The sequence below is a fragment of the Camelus ferus genome, chromosome 15, assembly GCF_009834535.1.
Source record: "Camelus ferus isolate YT-003-E chromosome 15, BCGSAC_Cfer_1.0, whole genome shotgun sequence".
NCBI lineage: Eukaryota > Metazoa > Chordata > Mammalia > Artiodactyla > Camelidae > Camelus > Camelus ferus.
In genome coordinates, this window is record NC_045710.1 from 47,320,088 (window position 1) to 47,340,719 (window position 20,632).

The window sequence follows — 20,632 nt, forward strand, 5'->3', positions numbered from 1 at the left end:
TCTCCTACTTTTTACTCCAAAAGCAATAATTTCCTTTTGACTTGCTCTCTGTTTTACACACCCTTCCAAAAATGGAATTTACGATCCACATTTAAACCCCCAAAGGCCCGCTAATGGAAGTGGTGGATTACTGAACAAAATTAACTTTCACCACATTAAAGTATACACGTAACAGAGAAATTGGTACTTCGAAACTCAAATGGCAAAGAGAGCTGATTTAAAGTTAATAATCTCCAATTCAGGTCTTTAAATTGCAGCCCTTGAACTTCTACACCTGACTTTCTCAGAAATCTTTGCTTTCTCACTGAATCGGAGAAAACGAAAAGGAAGAGAGTGCTTTACGATCACATGATGACCCATTCCAGGGGAAGCATGCTGTATCTCCAACAAACTCGGAAATGCATTAAAAAAAAAAATCATGGCATCTTCGGACGGAGCGAGGGATTGATGGATGGATAGATGGTGTGATAAAGCGGGAAGAGTTAAATGCTAGGTGCAGACTGGAGCGGGTGGGTATCAACGGTATCCTTCTTTCAACTTTTCTCAACACTTGAAGACTCATAAGGAAAAAGAAAATGTGCAGGGCTGTAACCTAAATGGACAGCAATACTAAATTCTAAACCTACAAAATCTTTTATAAGCCAGTCCTTAATAAGACCTGCTCTCACACAAAAGGAGGTGATAACTTAGCCCACAGGGAGGAAAGCAAGTCAGCATGTCCTGTTAGCAACAGGCTGAGTGGATTTTAAGATCCACTGGACGTGGATGTCCTTTCAAGTGTCAAGAATACCAGTTCACTTAGTTCCTTCATTCTAGGATTCTGCCACCTCCTTCATCAGTGATGAAAAGCTTAATAAATAATGCACACATGAAACATTCGTTATCCCTGAAGAATTCTGGGCTATTCCTTTCCCAGGTAGAGACTGGAAAAGAGGAGGGCCAGCAGAGAGAGCTTAGGTTTTCAATTATGACTGGTGAAGAGCCACCAAACAAATCAGTTACTCATTTTTTAAGCTAGAAAGAATCATAGAAACCATCTACTGCAGACCCCTTGCTTAGATGGAAAAATTAAAATCGACTGGAGAAGGGACTTGTTCAAGGTCATTGGCATTAGGGACAGATAAGGGACTAAAATCCAGTGTCTAAACAACCCCCTCAGGTCCCCTCCACTTTGTTTTGAAATGGCCCAGAGTTGTGGCAAAGGATCTCCCATCTCAGGTAGGTCATCTAGAGGATACGAGAGGTTAATTCTCATTGGCCTCAAAATGTACTGGATGGGAAACCGGTTGACAAAGAAATCATAAAGAGAGATGACGAGGTATCACTAATAACACAGCCACACACAAAAATGGCAGAGCTGGGGGTGGCCAAGTTTCACACCAGCAGAGGCAGTCCTCATTTTTGGATCAGGTGGTGTAACCGGTGCCCTAAGTCAGCAGACTTGACTTCTGCAGCCCATCTCCTCACTCCTGGGTGAGACACCCCCAGCTCTACCAGTGAGCCACAGTGTCTTCACATCTAAAATAAGGGGGAGGGGCCCAGTGACCTCTGAGGTCCCTTTTCAACTTTGGCCTCTTTGTAACTTTGTGTGGAAAAAAAAACACGTGGCCTTCAAGCCATGCCAGAGAGCTTAGCAAATATTCTACAGAGCAGATCAGAAAACTTTCAGCAGCAAAATGCAACTGAAAATATCTTCCGAATCAGAAAAAAAAAACCAAAAACAAACTCAAACCACAAAGACCTGAAACCACGACAGACTAACAGATATGTTCCCTCAATGCAAGTGGTATTATGCAATTATAAAGCTCCCGGGAACAGAGCTGGCCTATCAGAGGACTTTGAAAAAGCAAGAAAATGATGAAAAATGAGTTTTAACAAGTTGAATAAGATCCTTTGAACAAAACAGGGACAACCCAGCCATCTAGCTGGGTTTACGCACCCACAAATGGGAGATCCTCCTTAGCCACATGAAAGAAAATCACCAAGACGTACTTGGGGTGCAAATACAGGAAGAGAGAAGAGGAATCTGCCTCTTTTCTCCCAAATCTGCTTTATCATTTGACTCAAGACAGCCATTCCCGTGTCGATCTTGACTACATTCAGAGAGCAAGAGGATAAACGTGAGGGAAAGGTAATGAAACAATTGCTTAACTTAAAAACGGGGAGAGATGTTTACTTGTAGACCTTTGCTAAAGCAGCTCTGGGTATGTCAGGTTACACCTTGGGTCTTCGATGTCACCAATGAGCTCTGGTCTAACAGTTTTCTTGTAAATCAGTTGTTTGAAACTAGAATGTCTTTTCTGCACAGGAACAACATAAAATGGTGAGCAGCTGGAACCTCATTCCAGTCCACGAAAGCCTAATCAATTCCTAAAATACGTGAATCGCAGATCTGTTCCCAAGTGGTTCGTACTGCCTGCTGACAGTCTCCGAAACAGACGCCTCTCTCCCTTCTCTGCTGGGAAGGGTCAGTTCTATGGGCTCTGGCTGGGTTTTGCCAGGAGTTTTCTACCTGGGTGTGGGATGGGGGAGAAAAAGGGCAATCAATCAAGGAGAAACTCTTAACCTCCTGATTTAGGTTTCCTTTTGGGTTCCTGGAATTTGGCACTACTGGATCTTGAATAGCTCAAAAGAGAGCCAGTGTGACAATCACACTTTAGGACGAACCAAAAGGAAAGCACTTATGTTACCCACGCTCACGAGGACTGGTTTAAATGCAATGTGACTATGGTTATCAGTACTGATGCTTTAGGAATTCCAAACAAGTGTTATTGGGGAAGTTGTTCTTTTCTTTTATGGCGGCAGTGACAGCTGGTGAGCAATTAGCAAGGGCAGGGACAAGGCAAGGATTGCAGGATTCTTGATGAGTTCTTGACTCCAAGGAGGGACAGGATTTGACCTACACGGCAATTTCCTGCCGCGCTATCACAAGACTGAGCCATCCGTGGGGTACACGTGCTTCCATTAAGTTTATTTCCTGCCATAAAGGAACTGGGCGGGAGGGAGAATGTAGAGGCCAATTAGCTACCGAGCTGGCTCATGGTTTAACACCATCTTCTTAAAGTGCTGTTTCATTTGTAGGAGAGTAGTCTAGTTTTTGTTTGTTCGTTTTTTAAGTGGAGGTACTGGGGGTTGAACCCAGGGCCTCATGCATGCTAAGCACACGCTCTACCCCTGAGCTATTACCCTCCCCCTGACCCCCAAGAGTATTCTAGTTTGAACTTCCAAGGAACACTAGAGCTAATTAGGGAGACTACTAACCATTTGATTTCAAGACTCATGATCGTCACAAACAATTGAGACCCTCGGAGACTAAGCTGCCGAATTTGGGCTTTCCTGGCTATCACCAACCGGCTCGTGCCAAGGAGCCCAACCAAGGTTCTGGTCACGCATCAGCGGTGGCTAAAGATCACTGCCTGAGGCAGGTCAACCAAGCAGCCAGGGCCAGCTTCTCCCACCAGAGAGCTTTACCAGCAAGGTGGCAGTCTGGGCGGCCAGATACAATTACACTACCATGAAGCCATGCAGTCACTGCAGGCTGCCATCTGGTATCAGAAGAAAGGATAAAAGGGCTCCCGTCCTAATGTCTGATCAAGAGGAACTACCCACAGCCCAGATCATTCATCAGTGTGTTTCAGCCACTCCCCAGGACTAAGCTCACCTCTAGGAAAGTCATGATCCCTGAAGGAACCATAAATACACCATCCTGGACTGAAAATCACTACGTACCCAGCAATTTCCCATAGTAACTTTACCGAGCTCTTGTGTAAACTGGGAAGGCTAGACACGGGGGATGTGACATGGTGGCACTTTTTCTGGTGTGTTTGCATGAATGAATTAACCCTAACATTTATCGAAAGTCAACTACTATTTCAAAAGACAGTTCACTTCACACGTTCACTGAAGCATTATCAGAATAGCAAAGGGGTGGAAACTGCCTAAAGGTCCATCAGGGGACGATGGATAAAGAAAATACATTCAACGGATTATTTTTCAGCTTTAAAAATGAAAGAAACCCTGTCATATGCGACAACATGGATGAACTTTGAGGACATTATGCTAAGTGAAATAAGCCACTTACAAAAAGACAAATGCTTCGTGATTCCACTTTTAAATTATATCTAAAGTAGTCAAACTCATAGAAACAGAAAGTAGAATGGTGGCTGTGAAGAGCTGGGGTCAGGGGATATAGTTGTTTAATGAGTATAGAATTTCAGTTTCCCAAGATAAGAAGGTTCTAGAGATCTGTTGTACAATAATGGATGTATAGTTAACACCAATACACTGTACACTGAAAAATGGTTAAGACAGTAAATTTTATGTTGTGTGTTTTTGCCTCCCCCGCCCGAGTCAATTAATCTGAGAAATAAAAAGGGGCTGCTTGAAATAGGTATATTCAACAAAGACTCTAAATTCACAAATCTGAGGCTTTGGCTAAAAGAACATTTCTGTTATCTTTAAGAAGTAAACATTGCCACTATTTTAAAAAGCCCATGAAACTCTCCCCTAATTATAAAAATAGCATATGTCTGCTGTGCAAACTACATACATTATAACCACGCCTTAATCTAAGAAATATTCTTCTATACTTTGAGGAACAATGAAAAACCTGCAAGATCTCCTCAAGGTAACTATAAAAGGGAGGTCTTGTGTCTCCAATATGAATGTAAATGTTGCCTTAGCTCTGTTCTTGGGATAGAAGGCAAATATATGAAAAACACAAACATTTCCTTTGTAATTGGCTTTACTGAGACAAAAATAGCTTCTCTTACAAGATCATATGAAAGAACAGAAGAAAATTAAGCATAACAGACTCACCCCTAATTGTTAGCTCTTAACAAATTCCCCTAACCCTTAGCCAATTCTACTAGAACGCTTGCCACGTTTACAATATAAGCGGCAGAATCCCTAAAAATATTTTTTATGATTTAAAAAATCGCCTTTTCTCTCTTCTGTTCCAACCTCAGTTTTTAAGACTATTAAAAATACACACACACACAATTTTCTAACAGTTGCATTTCTTCAACACGGGGGCTAGCGAGATTTTTTAATATTTTTCAAAGCAGAGAAAAGGGGCTGCTTTATTTTTCTTTGGAATGAGCTCCTGCCAGATTTTGCACATTGCAGTTCCCTGGCGATGCGATGAGAACACATGCCCGCCCACAGACACTAATTTTGCTCTTCACCCTTCCCAAGCAGCCTCTGTGACACATGCTGTCTGCTTCGTTTGATGGAATTCAAGAGGCCCAGTCAAACAGCAGGCCCCACGGGGCCGGAGCAATGGCAGGCAACCCCTCTCTTCCAGGGGCTGGGGACAAGGAATAAGTGTTTAAAAGAAAACCACAAAAAAAGCCAAACCCAACTTGGACATCTCCAATCTGAAAACCTTTACAACTCTATGAATTAACAGTGAAAATGAAAAGTCATCTCTTGGGTTGAAATCTGGAAAGAGATAGTATCTTGCTGTGGTTCCTTGCACAGAGCTCTATGAAGATAAGGCAGCAGACGCCCTGAGCTGGGCTCAGAGTGTGCAGTCAGGAAGGCAGACCGTCATGCCAGCCAAAAGCCTTCGAAGAGGGCTGAGATCCCATCCCGGCTCTGAGGCATTTCCTTTCTGTTTGGTGATCATTTGTCGTGAAGAAGTGCTGCTGATTAAGAATCCAGCTGGGAATGGGCATGGCTTCCATAACTGTCCCTCGTCCAGCTCGTCCAGCCTAAGACAGTCTGGGCCTAGTTGCACATAGGCTGCCAGCAAACTTATACCTGGAAAAATGCTTAGGGCTAATAAGAGCCCAGGCTGGTTTGATAAGAAAATGGTCATTCACCCCGTTCGCCTGTCCTTAAGAGTGGGGTTGATGTCCTAAGGCTGCTCTGTTCTTATCTCTAGCTTTTCTGAGCCACACGGGAAAGTCGGTATTTCCAGATAACGATACAAGATGTATCTACACGTGCTATTAATCCCACCCACTCTGTAGGCAGAGTGGCCATAAACTCCGGATGTGGGGAGAACAGTGTCACAGCAGAACAGTGGGCAAAGGACAAAAATGAACAGGTCTAGCTCTTCCCCGGGGCTACAGCTCTCCCCGTGCATCCATAAATTATCCACCAAGTACAGCAGCAACAGACTGCGGACTCACTGAGCAGGTCTCTCTAAATACAAGTAAGTAAGTTTATTTTATCTTTTTATTGAAGTATAGCTGATTAACAACGTTGTACAAGTAAGTGTTTTTACTTTTTATTGAAGTATAGTCAGTTTACAATGTTAGTTTCAAGTGTACAGCAAAGTGATTCAGTTATGCATGCACACACATCATACGTATATTTTCAGTTTCTTTTCCATTGTGGCTCATTACAAGGAATTGAATATAGTTCCTGGGCTATACAGTAGGTCCTTGTTGATTATCTGTTTTATGTATAGTAACGTATATCTGTTACAAACTCCTAACCTATCCCCCCTGCTCCCCGGCTTTCCCTCCTGGTAACCACAGTTTTGTTTTTTATGTCCATGAGTCTATTTCTGGAGAAGTAAGTTTTTTTTTTTTTTAATGTTGATAGTAATTTTAAATGTTTACTGAATTCATCATAGCTTCGAGTAATTAGAATATAATTTTAATAGTTGCTAGAGAGGGGAGGGGTCTTCAAAAATCAAAGACTGGGAAAGACTGTCCTTGCTGTCTGCTATCTGTTCCGCTAAAATATCCTGGATGCTCTAAGCTCTGAGGATTCAAACACCCTCCCTGACTGCCACTCCCCCTCAAGGAAGAAGGGGGTAAAAAAGACCCTTTGTTGGAGGCTGTTGGTCTACTTGGCTGAGAAAAGATGGCCACCAAAACTATCAAATGAATTTCTGCATCGGGCAGTTCTTTCTTGATTTCCATCCAAGAAAAGTCGGATTCTGAGGAACCAGAAGGGAATAGCCAACAGCTGCTTCTAGACAGAACAACAATTAGCAGCTCTGGATTACAAACTCCAGTTAATCCAGGAATGAAAGAAAACTGGGAGGAAGCTATCACCAGTAACGGTGGATGGATCCCCACTGAAGAGGGAAGGAAAGAAAGGTCGGGGCTGGGCCTGGAACACAGCAGTTTTAAATTTAACACCACTCAGCACAGAGCTCTGAACAGGGCAGCGTGTCTCTCAGTATCTATCGATTGCTTCCAAGTTGAATGATGGGAGACCCTCGGCACCAACCGTATTCCCTTTCCCTCAAAGGGGAAAGGAGGAATCTGAAAACTACATGGTCACTCTGGACTGATGGCTCATGGGGTTTAACGGTGAAGGGGCCACCACGAGCTGCAGCCACATCCCTCGGGGTGACTGTCACCCCCCCCAATCTCGAAGAATCAATATGCCCTGGGGGTGAAATGTAACCAAAGCCAAAGCCGTCTACGCTGCCCTGAGATAGTGTGGACAGGACCTGAGTTAGTCTCAGCTCCAGCAATCACAGGACAGCAAGACACTTCCACAGACACAGAAAACGCCAATCAATCAAGAACTTTAGAAGAAATGTTTTTTACATGCCTGCCTATAGTATTTTCTGTAGGCCTCAAAGCAAAAATAAAAGATACCAAAACCTAAGATTTTGGCGAAACCAGAGTCAATTAGCTACTCTCCCTTTAATTCACATTACTAGGCCATTCTTTTCCTAATGACTTTGGACAAAGTGAGCCCTGTGGCATCTGCCAAAGCTTCAAGAGAGAACCCCCGTTGACTGGAAAATGGCAAAATTCAGGCTTGAGTTCAAGCTAACATTTGAAAGGAGCTTTTCTTCCATAACTTAAAAAAAATGTTAATGAGAAGGCACGAAAAGAACTCTCACTTTGAATCTGAAGCATTTTTTAATATCACCAAATGTTATTATTAAATATTCACTATATATGCATGTGTACACACACATATAAAAATAAGCAGTACAGATGTGGGCAGGAAAATTCTTAGCAAAACCCCCACATATTTCAAATACTGTTCTTCCTCATTATTGTCCCCGACCATAATTAGCATGTTACAGCATAACAGGTGGCTTTCATTTATAGAATGCAAAATTAATGAAATTTGGAGATGGTCCTGACTCCAAAAACAAATTGGCCATTCTAAAAAAAGCGTACCCCTTAATCTACAAAACAAACAGAAACAAACCAAACAAACTCACTTCATGCTGGCTCACCAGATCATCCGAATTTCTGAACGTGTTTAAATAAGTAAACTGAATATATTTACTGATAGTTTCAAATACACATACCTCAAGGAAGACAAGTCATTTTGATGGTTTTTTACAAGAAAGGGGAAGAGGAAAAAAGACCGCCTACTTCTCCAGCTTGGTAACCTCAGATCTGTTTAATGCTCTCCGAGTGATAACAGAATTTACCACCCCAGGCAGGGCTGCTTCACCAATGCTCGATCTTAGGCAAATTTGCGGGCAGTTATGATACAGGTCCTGACCCAGCCATGCTGGACAGACAGACCAGAAAAGCATAAATAGTGCTGCTATAAACTAACTATAGCATCTGTCCCTAACAAGCAGGACACAGAAAGTATTTTTAAAAAAATATGAGGAGACACTGAATGGACTGTCAACACACAGAGGAATGTTGAATACACTCAAATAAACAAGATATGTGCCTTAACTAGTCAGGCATTGTTTAAATTTAGTGATTGCAGAAAGGGTCAGACGGGCAACACAGCCTCCCAATTATGCAGAACAATCCTTCAGATCATGTGAAAGCTATAATTAAATGCTGTTACCAAAGCTCCACCACCCTTTCTCCCACCTAGAAAAAGTTAATGGATGGATTCAGTAGGAGCACATCATGATTTGCAAAAGAATATTCACTTAGTAGGGGAACAGAGCTTTCTGGCATTAAGTCTTCCATCTTGAGGGGGTGGGAAAAAGCACAATACTGGGGGGGGGAATCCAACATAATAAGTCCAACAGTTATCATCAGACCACCTCCTTGGTTCATTTCTGCTTATTTATTTTTGTTTTTTTGTTTTTTTGTTTTTTTGTTTTTAAAGATTTCAGCTACCCCACTCCCTCTCAAAAGGTATACCACCTCTGCAAGCTGTTTCCTAGGCAGCATCTTTTAAACTCCGGGCTTAGTGAAAAGGGATGGGTTCACACCATCTCTCTCTGAATATCCTAAGGAGAAATTTGTTTTCAGAAAGGGGGGATGAGTGGACAAGAGCTCTGTGTCCATCAAAAGACCAGTAGTTACATATCTGCCCTTGCACGTGGGTGCGAGCACACCCCCCCAACACACACACAAACACACACACTTCAGTTCTTTACAGTCAGAATAATGTTTTCCCCTCCCTTAAAAAATGTTAAAAGCAAACACCGGAAAGGCTAGGCAGAAGAGAAGAACCACAAGAAAATAAAGTTCAAGTAAACAGTAAGCACATACCTGGCGGGCGATGCCATTTCCTCTACATTGTGGGGCCCAACTGCTGGGTATTAGCATTATTGCTACTGTAGAGCTTCCGATAAAAATGGATCGGCTCCTGCGGACCTGAGAACCAGCTGGCTGCTTGAGAAGTGGTTTCCCCCATATATGATTCAGTCTCCTTGACAAATATACTGCATCGCACTGGATGAGTCATCCGAGGGTTAGTCCGCATTTTATAGGCCTGTTGTGTCATTACTCACATTCAACATCCTGCTTCTCAAAAGTGGAAGCTGGAAGCCTGACAGCTGACAGATGCTTTTTCCAATTAAAATATTGTTTGAAAAAGATTCCTGTAAGTTACGATGATCAATCATTGATGATGCCGTGAAATGCCCAGGGAGCAAACAGCACAGCTCTCCCCCCAAGATTACAGCCTGTGGAACCACAAGTGCAAATTGTTTACCCGCCCCTGTCTCCAAATAATTCTGTTCAGAGCTGAAAGCACGGACCCCCCCCCCCCTGCCCCCAACTTCTTTCAAGCCATCAGTGACATTAGCACAGGTATGTTGATTCTTATGCTGTAAGGTTATCTAAGTTGCAGGAGCTTTGTAAAAACAAACAAAAACACACATCAAATTTTTGTCCCTTCTGTAAATCAACTATACTTCAACAAAATAAAACGTTAAAAAAAAAAAGTGTCCTTGGATTTCTTCTGTTAGGTGGGAAAGTGGCATTGTGTTTCTAAAATGTCTACTTTTAAGAAAAAGTATGTTAGGGATGAACTGCTGTAATATCTGGCATTTGTTATGAAAGACGTTAGCCCAAAAAAGGGAGAAGGTAAAGAAACGTGACAAAATCTTGATAATTGTTCCATCTGTGTGGTATCTGGGAACCAGCTCCGTTATTTTCTCTTCTTTTGAGTATTTTGGATCATTTTCATAACAAAATGTTTTTCAAAACTCAATCTTTTTTCAGTCCCTATGGTCTTACTGAACTCACAACAAAGCACCTTTCTAGTTAGGGATGAACCTACCATCCGTGTGAATGGGGGCGTCATTCACACAGGGCCACCAAGTGGCCCCGTAGCAGGTGTGATGCGTGTGTCCTGAGGCCGCCGTGAGGGCTGCCTCCACCCGCCGAACCCCCTGAAGGCCTGGTGCCCTTTCCTCCCAAGAGTAGGAGATTTCTTTGAGGACATAAGCCCCGGCTTCATTCGTGAGCTCAGTGTTGACATTACGAGGGAGAGGTGACTCTCTCCAGCTTCCTTATATGGTCTGGGAGAGGCTCCATGAGAGATTATGTAAGTCACATCCACAGTCCTCTCACACCGCAGACCTCTCTGGAAGGTGGTACAGCGTTTGTGCGACTCACTTTCTGCTCGAAATTGGGTTATTTAAACCATCTGAAGGAAGGGAGAGAGCTTTGATTTCACGGCCAGGAAAATATCCAGTGATGGGAGCTCCAACGTAGGTTAAATGGAATCACTGCTGAAGCTAGATGTTGTTGAAAAAATCATCTGTGTTTGTATTTTCTCAAAGTGTGACAAGTCACCACAGGACACTGGAAATACAGAGGTCCTACAAAAGCCCACGGCCTCTGGGACTGCTCTCTTTAGGGCTGAAACCAAAGGAAAGGAGGAAGTTGGCTCCCACCTCAGCCAACAGCCAACCCAGTCCTCAAAGGACTCAGCCCAAGAGAGCTGCAAACAGTTGTGATGGTCTGCACACCACTGCCCGTGAGCTGAAACTGAAGCCTCCCTTGGTTTTGACAGCTTCTTTCCCTGATCAGACTGCAAGCTACAGGCTTATCAAAATGTCCCCTCAAAATTAAAAAACAGCCTTTCATACACTTGCAAAGTATAATTTACCTTAACACAACAGGTAGAAATGGGGGAATTAAACTTCTAGCCTAATCTGAGTTTCTGTGAGTACTGAAGAAATAAATCCAGAGCCCATTAAAGACTTTTATAGCTCAGATTTCACAAACTGAAAATACAAGAGTAACAGCAATGATACACACACACAGAAGGAATGAGAATAAGGCAAATACAATAAAATGTTAACAAGTGGGGAACTGGGTACAGAGCAGTCCTTCATACTATACTTGAAACTTTTCTATAAGTATGAAATGTTTCAAAATAAAGTTAAACACACAAACACAAGGAAATACATCACCCTCATTATCAAAAAAAAAAGTTCATAGATTTAATTAACCACCATAGTTTTGCTGCTGCCACCCTCACCCACTTAAGAAAAATTCTTAGACCATTAGGAAATTTACCAAAATGTAAACATTAGGAAATGCCTCTGGGTTAGGGTTTCTCAAAGAGGGTTCCTTGCAAACAATTTTATAAGAGGCTCCAAAAATAAAACAAGAATCCCAAATAAACATTTTGGGAAAACAACATACTACATCCTCAAGAATACTGTTTAAGTTTGTTTAGTCTTGCATTTCACAAATTGATTTGAGCACAGGAACTCCTCCCTCAACCACCTGCATCCCTTCGAGCTGAAGAAGGCACCCTGGGACACACTGCGGTAAGGAATGGGATATGGGGCACTTTTTTTTTTCTGACCTTTTCCTCTTTCAAGGTTTCTTCAGAACACACTTCACTTACTATAACAGAAGACATCCAAACTTGGTTTCTGCCATCTTTAACAGACACTTCTGTTTCATTTGGTTGACTTGCATGCGGATAGCCACCGGCATCTCCCCTGACCACACTCCAGAGGCCCAGGCCACCATGAGTGACCCTGCACCTGAGCACAGCAGGTGACAGCTCACACTGGTGTCGGGGTCTCTGTTCAGAGGCGGCAGGCCCTTGGGGGAGGCCAGCCCGAGGAGCTGCCGAGGCCCGGGTCCCCTTCGCCGTTCTCGGAGGACAGGCTCTTGGATCCTGAGAACCAGCCTGGATGCATGCCTTTGGCCTCTGAGCTCCCCAGGCCTTTGTACGCTCACCTCTGAGCACAGATCCTTGGGTATATTAAGCAGAGCCAGCTGGGAAGCACAGCAGAACATGGCTTCCGATTTCCTCTAACTTGCTAATGGATTCTGTAAAAAAAATTTTTTTTGTCATGTACAATTGTAAATAATGCTGCTGTTAATAGCGGGGTGTATGTATCTTTTTGAATTAATTCTTAGTTTGTGGTTGGCTTTATTCCTTTAATAACTATGTAAAAAGCTAAAGCTCTAAATGTTCTTAGAAACAATGAACAGCACATGTATGTAAATTTAAAAAATACGTGCAATATATTGTGTATATGTATTTACATGCAATATACTGTATATGTGCTGTCAAACTGTAAATTCTACCTAATAAAGTTGAAAAATGAAAAAAAAAATTTTTGCCATGTACTAATTTATATAAGAGTTTTAAGGCAATTATCTGTATGTACTGGGAGGGGTGGGCCGTGGTTAAAGTTTAAATACTGGTTAATGTCAAAATCTATAAGCATATGTGGGTATCAATGATGTAGGTACCGTAGGCCGTGCAGCGCAGTGGTAAAAAGCTTGAGCCTGGAGTCAAGCTGTCTTGGTTCAAAATCCAGCCTGGCCCTTACTTACGTTATGGACCTTCTCTAAGCCTCTGCTTCTTTGTCTGTAAAATGGGCACAATACTATTAATAACCTCATAGAACTGTTCTGAATGGGATAAACGTGATCATTCACAACAAGTACTTAGCACAGGGCCTGGCCACATACTGAGCACTCGTTAATTTATACAGACAATAACGGTGAGGATGTTGGCAAGTTTTTATAGACGGTCGGGGTGGGCACACATAGCTGGCTACCACACGGGTCTGTTTACCTATCGTCTGTGGCTGCTTTACAGCTACGAATGTGGCCTTGAGCAGTTGTGACAGAAACCACATGGTCCCCAAAGCAGAAAACATTTACTATCCAGAAAAAGTTTGTTGACCCCTGGTGATCAACATTTGTGTGGATAAAGAACCAGATCTTTTCCCTACGGAAGTGTTGGTTGTTGTTCCCTTATTCTGCTTAACATCTTAATTTAGAATCAGATACACGAGCATTATTTATGGTGATTTGGTCCACGTGAGCTGTAGCTCATGCCTTCCTCACAAAGACACACACCACAGTGCTCCGTCTCATGGCTGGTGGGGAAACCGGCGGAGCCCGAGGTCCGCCTCCCCTCCTTCCTGACCTCCCCTATTTCAGAGTCCAGTGACCCCAGCTGATGTGAGTCCACAGCTGTAATTCCCCTCCCCCAAGCCACATCTGTGCATTATGTCGAAACCACATGTGTCCCCAGAGCCTCAAGCCAGAGGTGAAAGATGATCTGGAAGAGGCATTCAGGAAACTGAGAGAACAGAAATGAAGGATGCTTTCAACAGGGCTGGACAGCCATGGGCAGGATTCATACAGCACGAGGGCCCTTCAGGAATGAGGGCTGCTGTCACACTGCCCCTGCCAGCCCAGAGCTCAGGCAGGAGACTGAAGGCCAAGCCAGAAAAATGAAGAACACGCCTCAAATGCAGGTCCCAGGACGCATCCCTGCATCCAATAGTGCTGCCTATTTTCTTTGGCAGGAAAGCTTGTTTATTTGGGGAAGATAAACCCTCAGTACTAATGGATAATGCAGGTGAAGGGACTCCAGGGACTGGTCTCTGGGAGAGGAAATTTGAACAAAAGAAACCATTCTAACTGCCTTTCAGTTAGTTCTCTTATTTAAAAAAAAGAAAGCCTTAGCCAGCTGTTCGCACAGAGATGAAATCTGGGGTGTACTCAGACACACAGTCTTTCTGGTGGTCACTTGCCTTCCTGGCAAATATCAACATCTTTGCAAAGTCAATTCAATAGAAAACCACCTGTGTTAAGTACCAAAGTGGGGCTGGGCTGGTCCAGGAAGAGGGAGGCAGATGATTTCTGTTGCTACCTACTGAGAGGAGGATTTCAGAGACGGCATGCTGGGTGACACATCTCACTTGAACCCAAGTCAGTTTTCAGCTGTGTTCCTTAAAGTGTAACTGTCTAGCACAGGGGTAAAATAAGGCTCTCTCCAAAGCTCCTGGTTAACCTGGGGATGTTCCGCTTGGCCAGAGCCAGAAGACCTGCGATGATTAAATGCATACAAGTTATTATGATAAGCAGATTTTTTTTTTAATAAGAGACCCTATGATGTGAGGACCTTTCAGAGCTGGGCTTATAGATTCAGCCAGGTTTCTTTAGGGAAAGGCAATAGAAACTCATGTTCACCCGGTGCCCATTTGGTGTGGGGTGCTCTGTATGGTTATATCAATGAATCCACAAATTTTGTTCCTGGCCTGTGTGGAGGAAAACGGCGTATGTGTGTGGGGGGAGGTGGGTGGGTGATGAATGACTAGGTCGATTTAGTCTAGAGAGTCTAAATTTTTCCAGCACAGGATGTTACACAAATAAGACTGATAAAAGAGGAAGAAGGAAATCTGAAATATATCAGAAATAGAAGGAATCTGAAATACATCAGAAATATGGGGACACCACCCTGGGAAATTATGGAAGAGGCCATGGGGCAGGTTAGCAAGAAAAAGATCAAAGTGGTCAGGGTTCTGGGTCTATGGCTGAGCTTTGGGCCAGGCATCCATCAGAAGATCACTCTGCCCTTCCAGCCTGCAGAGCAAACAGGACAACAGGGCCTGGCCTCAGAGACACCTGGGCTGCAGAGAGAAACCAAACCTACATCCTAGTGGTTCACGGGATGAGGCTGCCTCAAGACCTAAATCTGTCTTCTGTAAAGACAGATATGTATATGGGGTGCTTAAGGGGTGACTATTTAGTGTTATTAACATCTGTCAGGCTGAACAGTGCAGTCTGTTGCTTGAAATCTGCTTAAGGTTGGATGGCTTATTCCTCTCAGTGCACTTGTATCGTCAGGACCACTGCACAGACTAAGTGCAGTTCTGCCATCAGCCCAGTTCAGCCCACTCTTACTTCTCTAACTTCAGGCCAGAATTAGACCCAAAGCTGCTCAAAGGCTGTATAATTCCAGGGATGGTCTTCAGAAGAGGAATTTACCATTCACCTTGATTGACGTCGGTCACAGAAAACTTATCCAAGACAATGGCAGCCACCTCTGTCAGACGGCTGTACAGATATTCAGCTGTGGAAATGGAAATCTCTTCTGAGAACTTCCAGCAATACTCTTGAATCATTCACTTACGTATAGAGCACATGTTATAGGAGTCAGAAATTCTGCAAATTCATTCTGTTGCGAGGCAGCAGCTTGGGCCTGGCTCCGCCACTAGTTATATGACCGTGGGCTGCAGGGTTGCGTATCTTCTTTGTGTCTCGATTTCTTTGTCTAGTAAACAGAGGGCTTCAACTAGTTCAGTCCCTGAAGCTCCAAAATGGTACGAAGAATGGATCGGTAACAGCTAAGTGAGAAAACTGCCTAGTAATGCCAGCAGAAGAGAGGGAGGAGCGGGAAGGAAGCTGGGCAATGCTGGTGGACCAAGACCAAGGGACTGGGGGCAAAGCTACGTTGCTGACCCTGGATCTAAGAAGCCAGCTTAAACTAATCCACCAGTTTAAAAGGAAAGGAATCTCACCCCAAAGCTAGAGCTGACTTTTCCTTACAAACAACATCAGTCAACATTAGCCACGGCTGTATCAGAGGCCTTACGACCTCACAGGACTTGTAATCCCAGACAAAGACTGGGAAATTTGGAAACAGTCTGGCCCATCCATCCTGTTCTCCATCTTCACAGCTGTCAGTAACACAATGACAGCATTTTGTTAGGACTTGCATGTTACCTTTTTGCCATTGGACTTGAGATTCTAAGAGAAGGTTTTTTCTTTCCTTTACTTTTGCTGCTCAGCGTCTGGCAAATGGTAAACCCTTAAGAGATCGAGTTTCTTTCATTCGTTCAACAGACACATTAATTTTCACTGGCTTACATAAAGGTGGAGATGAAGATTCTAGGAAGGTAAGAAATGACAGAAAGGTGGTAGCAAATTCTGGTAATGTGTATTTTTTCTTCATGACAAAATTGTTAGGTTCACTGTAGAGCATTCAGGAAATGCAAAGAAAAACATTCACCTGAAATGACACCTAGCTGGTAGATTTTATGAGCATTACACACGTTTATAGTTATGTGAAGCATGTTTGCTAACCTAATGTATGCTTTGCCAGTATCTGAATCCTATTAAAAAATAATTGGGAAATACTTCCCTATTTTTCTATTTATTCATTTCTGATAAAAACAAAAGACATTGCATGCAAGACTTAGCCAGATTTTTTCTTCCCTGTGTTAGTTTAGCACCTCAGAAGGGCAAATAAATAATTTATGGGTTGAACACCTTATGAGCCTTAGATATTAACTAAAAACCAGAAGAGCAGCCTGGAATTCTAAAATGAACCTTAAGAGATACCTAGTTCTACATCCACCACATTTGACAGATGAGGAGACTGAGGCCAGCGGCCAAATTTCTTGTTCAAATTTAGTTGTAGCAGCCAGAACTGGGCCTGAAACTTCTAAGTCCGTTGTTCCTTACTGAGAATTACCTACCCAGTTAAAACCAAAAGCATCCCTAAATTCTGCCACACTGTTAGCTTTTGGATTCTGAAAAGCAATCAGAGATGATTCCAAAAGAAGAAAAGTAGATGATGGTGTCCAGAATATTTGCCTGCACTAGAATTCTCAGGCAACAGGTTAAATGAATCGTCAGAAAGGTAGAGTTACTCAATATTCTGAAAAGTGTTTCTGACTTTGCCATCAACATCCCAGTTCTACCAGAAATTTGAAAAATTGGCTGGTGAACCTGAGTTAGGGCTCGCTGGTCAACACCTTGCAAACTACCAGATAAGGCTTACATATCTCTGGCCCCAGCTGCTTCCCCACGGTCACCTGCGTCCCACATAGGAGGGCACAGATGGTGAGCATACAACTTGCTTCGAGTAGCCCCTTTTCTCAGGAGCCCCCCAAGAGTGGTCACAATAAAACCTGCTGGAAGAGGTGAGGAAAGAATTCAAAGGAAGATAAAACAAAAGACTTCAAAGTCTCTCACCAGCAAAGAACCTTGGGCTGGGTGATAGTTAAGGTGAGTGCCTTACAGGGAAGCCTCATATATTCACAGTTAACCTTCCAAATTCAACACCATCCACTCAGCAAGAGAACAGAAGCAAGGGTCTGAGTACATTTAAAGAGGGAGGAGGCTCTTGCTCTGGATGAATGCATCCCCTGGAACTGGCTGAGACTTGGGGACCCAGGGACCACGTGCCTCTCCTGGTCCACTGCCACCCTTGACGTGACTCTTGCATTTAAAGATGGAGTACATACTCAACTTCCAGCATGAACTCTTAAATGCTAGCCAAGCACCTCATTTCTTCCTCTGTCATAAAAAAAATAGCCCTTCTTCACAAGACTGGAGGGAGGAGGTGAGAAATTGTATGCTGGATTCCTATAGAATTATCAAGGGTAATTATGACCACATATGGTTTTCATTGTGTATTCAGCTCTATTCAAAAGAGGAAGAGACCTGTGGGAGACACACCATGTCCCTGATTGAATCACAACCTGACCGGTACCCACTGCTAGAACAGAACTCCCTGTAGTACCTGTCGAAGGAAGAGCAGGCATGCAGGGGGGCTTATGCACACTCTTCACTTAGTTGCCACTTAAAAGGACAGCCTTCAAGTTTTACTACAATAAGCATCAGATGGCTTGCAAACTACCAGTGAAGGCGAATGGACGATGAATGTGGGTCCCCCTGTTTTATAGACGAAAAACCAAAAAGTAAGACCCAAATGCACAAACTGGAATAAAATATAAAGGTACATTTGTGGCAGAGCCAAGAAGAGGTCCTGAGTGTCCTCGAACTTCATCTTTCAGGATCCTTTTAAACAAGGCTCGCGCCTGTGTGTTCTTTGTTTGAAGTCTCCTCAAAGATTCTCTCTGCCCCTTTCTCCACTCAAGAGGAGAAACTCACTTGTTTGTTTCCTCTGAGCCCAGAAGAACTGCTCTTGGTCCTGAGAATACGCCAGATGTGAAGAGCAAGTCTTAAACATTAGAACATTCCAAACTACCAGGGTGGGACCAGAGCAGCTCAGAGGGATTTTTGCTACCACTCAATAGAAGCTGGAAATAAATACAAACACAGAGACAATATGGTACACAGGATGCCAATGGATAAGCAAAAGATTGCACAGAGGGACTAGAATGGAAAAGGAAGCCATGCCCGCCCTCTGCAGCTCCTCCCGCCATGCCTCCTCCTCAGAAGACAGCAGCTAACTAACTGTGCAGAACACAGGCAGCCCACCTTCCCTGTCCCCTAGGGCTCACTTTGGATCTGGTCAGCTCAGTTTATATTTTAGGATGAGGAAGAGGGAAAGCCCAGGGGCTTTATATTTATATATTTATTTATAATCTAAGATTATAAGTATTTATAATATTTATACTCTATTGCTGAGTAGTAGAGTTATAAATATATTTATAATCTACTGCTGAGCAGGGCATCACGGGAAAAACATGGCACACGTTCCGTGGGCTGGTCATAGCCTCACTGGTCCATTTCAAAGCAGACCTGGAGTGTTTAAGTGCAGGGTAACAGTGTAACACAGGATTAGCTGGGGCACAGCAAATAATCAATTTGTCTGTAAGTAAAGATATATTTATCCCTTTTAATTTAGTTAATTGTTCTGCACAGGTAACACATTCATAAATCAAAATGTGAAAAAGGCACACTCCTACCACATCTCATCTGCCCTGCTTCTTCTCCCACCCAACAAGCCAGCAGTGAGCATCTTTTTAAATGCAGCTGTGCATCCCATGAGGTGGTATGTCTAGAATTACCTTAAAAATGCTCATGCAAAAGAAAAGTGAGGATGGATGACATGTCTGTCAGAATCATGGTAAGATACGTCTTAGGTACATGGTTTTCGCTCGTTTATTTTGTTTTTGCTATTTTCTCTATTTTTCATGTATTTGAAATTTTCCATAATTTTTTAAAGATAAAATGTCTATGAAATTAAAAAAAAAAGTTGTATATCCTTCCAGGGTTTATGCAAATATATCTCTCCTCACTCCTTCTCAAAAAAAGGTAGCACCTCATTCACATGTTCTGGACGTTGCTTTTAATCCCTTGTGGATCTTTGCATGTGGGAACAAAGATGACTAATTCATTCCCTTCTTACATCTGTACAATATCCAACTATAAGGATGTTCCATGATTGATTTAACCAGTCCCTTATTAAATGAACATATAGGCTTTTCTGAATTTTTTGCTATTGAAACAATCCTGGGATGAACTAATTTATATATTAGAGTTGCCTTTATACATTAAGATGCTTACCTACTGCTCTGTAACTCCCCGACCGTGACACAGAGAAAGAAAACCCAGCAACTGAAAATCCATCTGAAAGCAAAACAGAGCCCCTCTAAAGCAAAAAGATGATTGTGGAAGTATATAAAATGACACTTTGACTTGGTGTGATACATGTGGAGGAGGCACTCCATCGATATTTGTAGAAGGAACTGAGGCAGGGTTCAATCATTTAGGTTGCCCATTCTCCACTCCCCGTCTTCTGCTCACCCCCCAGAGCCTCACCCTCCATTCATCCTAGGGGTCATCCAGACATCTGTCCCTTTAAGAAATTCTTACAGCATTATGGCTTATAGATACTGTCAAAGCAATGACTGTGAGGCTTCTGGTGCTACATCAGAGGGCAGAAAGTAACCTTTCTCAGTCCCTGGTCATCATCTGAACCCAAACTCAGAGGTCCAGCTGTGTGAACCACACAGAGCCATGTGCATCCCTAGGGAAGCAGCGCTGAGCTGTAGGCTGCTCCCCACGTCAGAGCCCAAGTCCCAGGTGAACCCCCAGAAGTAAACAGCAAAACAGGACTCCTCAGCCGAGCCCAACGAGGGCCCAAGAGGCAGATCTAGCCCTTCCCGGCCACTGCCTCCAGCACAGGAGCAGGAAATTCTAAGCTGTCCACGGAGCTGACTCATAATTCTCTTTTCACAAGCATCCTGAAGGTTCTATTCTAAGTTTACCGATGGGAACATGCTTTCAGGCAGAAGCAGAGCAGCACAGAAGTGGCTGCGGCTGGGGCCTCGATGAGCATTTCCTCCGTGACAGGTCAAGTTCCCACCAGGCTAAGGAAAGAACGGAGGAGAGACCAAACGCCATGCACACCTCCTTATGGAGGCGCACCTGCATCATTACCTGTGTTTGTGCACAGTGATGGCTTAATTACCCCAGGGTTAAAGCTAAGCATGAAAAATGAATTATTCTTGTCTCTGAACCTA

The 20,632-nt window shown here is 43.3% G+C and overlaps 1 protein-coding gene across 4 annotated transcripts in view; it reads right to left on the reverse strand.

Moving 5' to 3' along the window:
• The window catches only part of SPRED2 (sprouty related EVH1 domain containing 2), a 112,444-nt gene that overhangs the window by 41,216 nt on the left and 50,596 nt on the right, over window positions 1-20,632 (reverse strand). The window contains exon 1 of one of the 4 annotated variants that reach the window (XM_014560753.2): window positions 9,402-9,751. The exons of the other annotated variants lie outside the window; for them this stretch is intronic. Within the exon in view, the coding sequence (XP_014416239.2) occupies window positions 9,402-9,418 (17 nt within the window). The 5' untranslated portion in view covers window positions 9,419-9,751. Of the gene's footprint in view, window positions 1-9,401; window positions 9,752-20,632 lie in introns of those variants that run through there. 4 annotated transcript variants of the gene reach the window in all.